The sequence below is a fragment of the Phytophthora infestans genome, genomic scaffold (genome assembly GCF_000142945.1).
Source record: "Phytophthora infestans T30-4 supercont1.17 genomic scaffold, whole genome shotgun sequence".
NCBI classification, from domain to species: Eukaryota; Oomycota; class Peronosporomycetes; order Peronosporales; family Peronosporaceae; genus Phytophthora; species Phytophthora infestans.
This window is the reverse complement of record NW_003303742.1, coordinates 446553-454101: the sequence shown is the minus strand read 5'-3', so window position 1 is coordinate 454101 and position 7549 is coordinate 446553. Positions and strand designations below refer to the sequence as shown.

Sequence of the window (7549 nt, the reverse complement as noted above, 5' to 3'; positions counted from 1 at the left end):
AAAATATAATATCGTGTTAACTAATATAAGTTGATATTTAATAATATCATATTGGCTCACTGCCAATATGATATTATTAAATATCAACTTGAAAGTTGTTGAAAATATTAGGTGATATTTTTTATATTAACTGGTCTAAAGGTGATATTCTCACAATATCAACTTCACCGATTTTGGAGTTACCATTAACCCCTGGTGGAGTGGTTACCGTGTCATTAGGCCGAGGAAGGGGGTGGATCCTAAAATTTCGGCAAAGCCGAAACAAATTCTGTAGCTTTCGATGCGTGTGTATAGAATCCGGGTTTTAATCAGGGACCAAGCCCGGTCTCATCTAGCTCGACTTTGGTCTCTGCCACCATTCTCAAGGGTGTAAAGGGTGAGGTTTGTGCGCTAGATGTCCTACCAGCCATTCCATTTTCGAAGATTTGAAAGTCCGTGACGTTAGTCCTCGTTTGGGGTTAGAGTGTCGGAATCTGGGACCTTGGGTTGCTTTTGTTTTTGCTAAGGTTTCTTTTGAGGTCGCTATAAGATGTATAGTTGCTGTATAGCTTGTTGTAGTGTCGTAGTTAAGGTTGGAGTAACGCCATTTAGCAAGGGGTTGCTAGTGGGTAAATGGGTGCGGTTATAGAGCATCAGAACCTCACAATCCATATAAGGGCTTGACGCATCTTTACACTGAACAGGATTGCTGTCATATCGTACATGTCATGTGGTTCATTCAAGGCCAAACCGCGGTACACCGCTCACCCTAAATTGTTGTGTGACCTGAATAATCGTGCACTGTTAATAATCATCTCACAGGTTCTAATAAATATTTTTGTTTAAACCTCAACTTTCGAAAACTACAGCGATTTTGAGCTATGTCTTTTAATTCTAGTAATTATTTCCCATCGCTGCAGCGCTATCGTGTGTCCGCATTTGAAGCATTGTGCATTTTCCTTCGTCGTATGGCGTATCCTGCACGCCTTGAAGATCGGGAAGACCTATTTGGCCGTGACCCTACAGCGATATCGTCGATATCAAATGCTGTACTGGAATATCTGTACGACTCATTTTCTCACCTTTTGCTCTTTGACATGTTAAATGCCCCCAATTTACAAGCGTTCGCTAGCGCTATTTACGTGAAAGGTGCTCGGTTAAGGCTCTATTACGGCGCCGTTCGTGATATTTGTCGCCCAGCCAAGAACCAGAAGTACGTGTACAGCTGACACAAAGTAGTCATTGCTTTTTTACTTGATACGCCTTATGTTGATTCAGTTGTGATTTCGGTGTTGATGTTACAGAGAAAGCATGTACTAAAGTATCAATCGGTACTTGCACCAGACGGCATTATCATCCACCTTAATGGCCCTATTCCTGGTACCCGCCATGACGTCTTTATTCTCCAACAGAGCAGCCTTCTTGACGCTGCCCACCATTTCTTACAATACTCTGCAATCATGTCGGCTCTCGTACGCTTTTGTCTCTTTGGCGTAGGAGCTGTACGCTCCTCGCTACCGTATTCACTCGTAAGTGAGCGACCTAGGCTCACCATAGCATCTCGAACAACTTCAGCGGACGCTAATTCGCACCGCTCTGCTTCCCTCCGCTCTTTTTCTGTTTTATCATATTTATCCTGCAACCGTAAACGGTATGCATCATATCAGGTACGAATAACTCAGAGTGATACTAATAGCAGCATCGTACCAATGCGGTGATATCTGTTAGTAGCAGATCGTGCTCAGTATATTCCTCAGCCGTACCGGAGGCTCTAAGTGATTTCATCGCCTCGCGACGAAAGACATCAAGAAGTGCAGTAAGACGGCGGCGACACGCTTTGCCGTCTGCAGTGCAGCCGGTTAATGCTGCGTTTAGGTCACTGGCAACTTGCTCACATTGCTGTAACGTATCACTGTGACCTGCTGCCCACGGCGAGTTCTTATTGTTTTTATTAGGGGGAAGATATCACTCGATGGGAGAAAGCAAAAACCTTTCTTTCGCTTTGACTTGCCACTATGTGACGCGACAGCCTCAGTAGAAGTCGCATTCTCGACAGCAATGACGCCTCCATCGCTCAACATTCTGACCGTTCTCCGTGACCACCGCTTGTATTGTGAATCGCAGGCACAGTGAGGACGGCTCTATCGAAATTTGCTTTACGCTCATAGCACAATCATTACCTAATCCCAATCCTTCCTGATGTCACAGTTAATTTTCACTGTTTTGCTACTTTTGCACAAGTTCTCTAATAGCGTATAAATCAGGGAATGTAGCTCAAAAGATAGAGTGCTCGCTTAGCATGCGAGAGATACAGGGATTGATACCCTGCTTCTTCAGGCGTCTGTAATAAAGTGGTCAGTACATCACCTTGTGGCGGTGAACGCCCTGGTTCGAATCCGGTCGACAAAGCAGGAACGGCGCCATTTTAATTTAAAATTACGCGGTATGTTTCTACAGCTCGGTATCGAGCAGCTGGAGTTGCCAGCGAGAGTCATTCAATCGATGGAGGGGCTTACAGCAGTCACCGGGCTCCACCGGACAACCGGTACTGCTTAAAGGGTTTATGACTTTTCATACATCTTGCAAAAATCATAATAGATCTCTCTCTAATAGTGTATAATACCAAATAGAACTCTGCGTACTATTGTACACAATATCGCCGTTGTTGCCTCTATGTTATCGTACTGAATTGAGCCTGCATTCAAAGCCAGTGACGTCTTAAGTTAGTCTTATGTTGAATACCCTTTGTCAGAACAAACGTTATGATGGATACATAAACAAAACGTATTGAATCGTCTTCTCCTTCCTCGCTCTCATCGTGAAGGATACGTCGGCGGCGCTTCCTTGATGATCTGGTACCAGCGCGCTTTCTCTTCGCGATGGTATATGATTGGGGTTCTGGGCTTGTCCGGATAGAAGGGGCTGCCTACTCGTCTCCCCAACCTCGACTTGGGATATAATCCCGGCAACTGCTGCTTCTACGTCCGCAGCTACAGTGCCTTGGGACTGTGGGCTGGAAGCTGATGCAGCATGTGTCGGTGTATCTCCCCCGGATGTCGGAAGGGCACTATTTCACATGGCCGGGACCTGCACCGGGGCTCTCTTCTTATCTGGTGGCGCCTTCTTCTTGTCCACCACCTTCTCGTCCGCTCGCGGCGCTGGGTTTGTCGATGGTGACTCCTGGACAGACCGACAGGCTACAAGGTTAGAAGCGGAGCGAAAAGCGGTAAATTAAAACATGTACGGTATTAATAACTTACAATTTTTAAGCCGCTATTCATTGGCTATTCAATGAATAGCCTCATATCCTACCTTTATGACCGACCATAAAGGACAATAAATAAATAAAAAAACATACTTAACCCCAGTGAAATTTGTCGTGGGAGGTAGGACAATGTTCAGTGAGTTTGTGGCTGTCGCTAGTTTCTAATTGATGGGGACATTTTATTCTGAATGTCATAATACGTTAGAACATCATACATCAAATTGCAGCGTACAGCTTTAATTATTGTCTTCTCCGGATAGTAATAAAAAGTGATTTTTCGTTGGTATCACTATAGAGAGGATTGTCTGTATCGTGTCAGTTTCACGAGACTATTGAAAATCATTTCTTATTTATTTTCTTAAGGTAGCCTTTTATTATTCCGGACGTACTAAAGTGCGACCTGGATCTATTTCCGGACAGAGGAAGTATCAATTTAATTGATAACACAGTACAGCATGTCCGAATGTTGTACTGTGCAGTAGGTGCCTAAGCCATTGTGAAGCACGCGTAGCTTTGGGGAAATTTCCGTGGAATTTGGACTCACATTTTACTCACGCAAAGTGTACAGTACGTAATGTTCTGTCTCTAACACATTTGACGTTACAGCTGCTGGTCCGGCTAAAGGTATTTTGCAGTGCAAATTTTGCACTGAACCATTTCACAGGGAATGATAGGCAGCAAAATCCAAAGTACAGTTTACATGTAAGTAGGCTAGTTACCTAGATTGCTTCAAAAACAGTCCTAACTAAAATAGTCTAGGCAGCTTATGTACCTACATGTACCAGTATTAAAAAGGGTTTTGCTGACTCCTATTTCATTCTATTAAAATTAATAATACATGTATACTTCGAGGTAATACATGTACCTAGGCTGTAGCATGGTCGAGGTGGATGAAGGAGCTCATGTACACTTAGTTGTCCTTGTTGGGAAGGCAGGGCATACTTGTAAATAAGGGTAATGGAGACATCATCAAACTAATACTGAAGTAGAAGGTTCTCTATTATAATATAATAATATTCACCGACAGCACCAACATCTGTCGGAGTGAAGATTTTGTACACGTACTGTGCACATCGTAAACACGGACAGTACCGCGCGTGTGTCGCCACTCTGAATATATCTCTAGCCTGCGAGTCGCAGCGCGAGGCCGAGAGTCAGAACAACAATCAGCGCCAATCATGCGGCGATTACTTGGTGCTGTATTAGTGGTAGCTGTTGTCTTGGCCCGAGGAATATGCCCAGCAACTAGCTCCGAGCTCTCCGCGTCTGACGCAACTCTAAGGCGAGAGAGGCACACACACAAGAGCAGTAGCAAGCGCCGTCTGCGGATACATGTAGCAGAGAAACACAGTCAAGAGGGCCGAAGCACTGACTCCTCCAACGTGCCGTGTATATCTGGGGTCAATTTAACAGCTTCAGATAAAGAAGAACGAGGTTTTCTACCGTCCGTTTCTAACTTGAAATACTCGAAGTTGATGGAGGACAAGAGCGTCCGAACTTCAATCACAAAACTACTGGAAGGCAAGAAGAAGTCGTCACTACCAAAGCTGCGCTCCATATTATTGAGAAGTATGCCCCTGGAGCTAGCGTCCAAACTTATATTTCTAAAGATGCCCAAGAATGTACCGAAGCCGCTACCGTCGACGCTGCCGAAGGGTGTTAAAGGTTTCAATTTTAAAATTCCAGGGGTTTCAAATGCAATTATTCGGCTGAAGATGGAGATCTGGTTTTACTACAGAATTCCCCCGACTTTCGTCTTCAAGAAGCTAGGCCTCGTAGGAAAAGGAACAGATGAAGTGCTCCATGCTCAAGAAAACTACAAGTACTTCGTGTCATATTTTAACGCGTGGTATGAATCTCAAAAGTTTTTGATTTTTTAACGATAGAAGGTGAGAGTATAACTTTATCAGATCTGACTCAGCTTCGTGCTGACTGTCGTTCTGGATAAAATAGAGAGTTGTGGCCAGATATATACGCTATGAAATCTTAAGCATGAGGCTTATTGTGCAGAGACCTTTTGAGCCATTATCTTGATGTCCCACAATGGGAACAGCATGCCAGTGGCATGTTGGTTTTCGTCTTTGGAGCAGTTTTAACCAGAGGGCGACGTACTGTACAGTAGGAGAAAGTTATTGCTTGGAGTCACAAGCAGTCCCCTTCGACGAAAGTGACACGACAAAATCTTTTCAGCTTTATTTCCTTCTCGTGCACGAAGTTAGAGTTGCTCTTAGTGCAATCTTTCCTGGTATTGATCCAAGCAAAATGGACAGCTTGTAAAAATCATCGTCTTGCACCACAACACATGTAGATCCTCTAATGCTAGTAGATCATCGTCTTGCACCACAACACATGTAGATCCACTAACATGGTCGTACACTTCCTGCAGTTACAAGTACACGTACATTGAAAGCGCACAAAAAGTAAATAGTTCTCTAATTATGAGCCTTGACGTCAACAAGTAATCCACAATAGATGACGACCGACCGGCGGTGTAATACAAGTCGTACAGCGATGTTTCTGCTCCAGCTAGCATACCATATTATGAGGTATGTCGTATACACCAGAACCTTAGCTAAAACCGATGGACTGCGGTAGAATTTGATGATGTTCGAAGTAAGTTGATATCACGTGTTTACGTGTCTGTAAGTACATGCTCGAATTACTGGCAACGTTTTGTCCCCAGCGCCCAAAGTGGGACATTGTTTTCAACGAGGTCACATCCAAATTGTACGGGACCCCACAGAAGAGGTCACTGTCGGTTAAGAAGAGTGCAATTTATGTTCTTCTAAAACAATAATGAACAATTCCAGCGAGGTCTTAACAATTAATATTGTCTCCCTACAATATTTACAAAATAACAATATCAATTTATTTCTGTTTTCTTCTAACAGAAATGCGAGGTAAAAATAACTATTAAAAGCTTGGGGTGCGTGGTGCATGTATAATTCCACGTAGCGCTTTTCCAACTACGTGAGCGTATGCGAGGTCGCGTAGCCGCATCCAGGTACGGATCTTCATACAGATTGGGGGAGGGCCACCCAATTGTTTGGGCGTAGACGCAGGGCATTGTATTAAATTAGAACGCTCTCAATAGCACATTTTATTTGTGCAAAAAGACTGGTGCATGAACGATGGCGCATTTCCGAGCTCTTATTCAAGTATTCCTACTGCTTTGAGATCTCCAGACATCACCTTGGCGACGTCGTGGTTCAAGCTTGGAAGTAGGTCCCCGTCCACGCTGTACAGCTGAGTGTGTCAAGCCTTGTGGCTTAAGCAACGACGCCAGCGAGCTGTGCATTAGCATGGAAGCTACAAGCGGGTGATGAGAGCGGCTTCGAACCAGAGCTAAGCGGAAACAGAGTTGATAATGGAAACTCTCGATGACATGTTATTGAAGAGTGGTCTGGCAAAAGGATGTCAATCTAAGCGGTTTGCTGGCAATCAGGGATGCCGAATACGGCATTTTACTTGATCAACGAGGGAACAAGAAAATAAGTTATGGTACTGCAGTACGAATGGAGGTACCGGTAACATCAATTATTTGCATTGAAAAAAATTGAAACTGAATTATGGCCCTGTTAAAACTGCATGCTAAAAAGACAGAGCTCGAGAGTAGAATCAGATCGCACTGTCAACAGTGCGGACGTCCCAATACGTCGTGTTTACACGTAGAAAGAGAGTCATCTCTAATGTGTACGGGTTCAAACGATGTCGCTCGTGGCCGAACGTGATCCGAGCAAGGCTGAAAAACCTCTCCACCATATTCAAGGTTGGAGGTACAGAGGTTAGCAGGTGATACGCCTGAACTTGCTGAGCGCACTGTCGCTTGCGCTCGAGCTGCATGACAAACGACCCATTTTCGGAGTTGTTTGTCATGCGCGAGGTATCAGCGCTGCTACCTCGTTCGAACGGCTGTAGGATATCCTTTTCCGCGCGATTTAGCTCTGCAGTCCCCCATTGAGCACCTTGACGCATCCAGCCTCAAAGTCCGGCGAGTGAACAATATCAGCTCAAGCGTCTAAATATATATATATATATATTTAGACGCTTGAGCTGATATTGTTCATATTTTATATATATATATAAAATAGTTAGTGTTTGTTAATTGTGAGACAACACAATGACAAAATTAAACGTATCCATGTAGTGACTGAAGCTTGGCTCGACTTCGACTAGACCGTCAAACCAGACACGGACATCCAACATCGCGATACCGTCCTTTTGGAGGGCCTTGCTCACGTTTTCAACGCGTGCAAGCTCCACCATTAGTGTCTTCAAGCGCTTCAATGTCCTTGGAGTCGGCAG

At 44.3% G+C, this 7549-nt stretch overlaps 1 protein-coding gene and 1 non-coding gene across 2 annotated transcripts; both read left to right on the top strand.

Moving 5' to 3' along the window:
• The first annotated feature begins 2318 nt into the window (after positions 1 to 2318).
• PITG_27244 lies at positions 2319 to 2385 on the top strand. Its single transcript has one exon. It is a non-coding gene; the product is annotated as a tRNA-His (tRNA).
• Positions 2386 to 4422: 2037 nt separating this feature from the next.
• On the top strand, positions 4423 to 5124 carry PITG_09861 (secreted RxLR effector peptide protein, putative; the record flags this gene model as incomplete). Its single annotated transcript, XM_002902371.1, has 1 exon — positions 4423 to 5124. The coding sequence occupies one exon, from the start codon at positions 4423 to 4425 to the stop codon at positions 5122 to 5124; it is 702 nt and encodes a 233-aa protein (XP_002902417.1).
• Positions 5125 to 7549: the final 2425 nt, after the last annotated feature.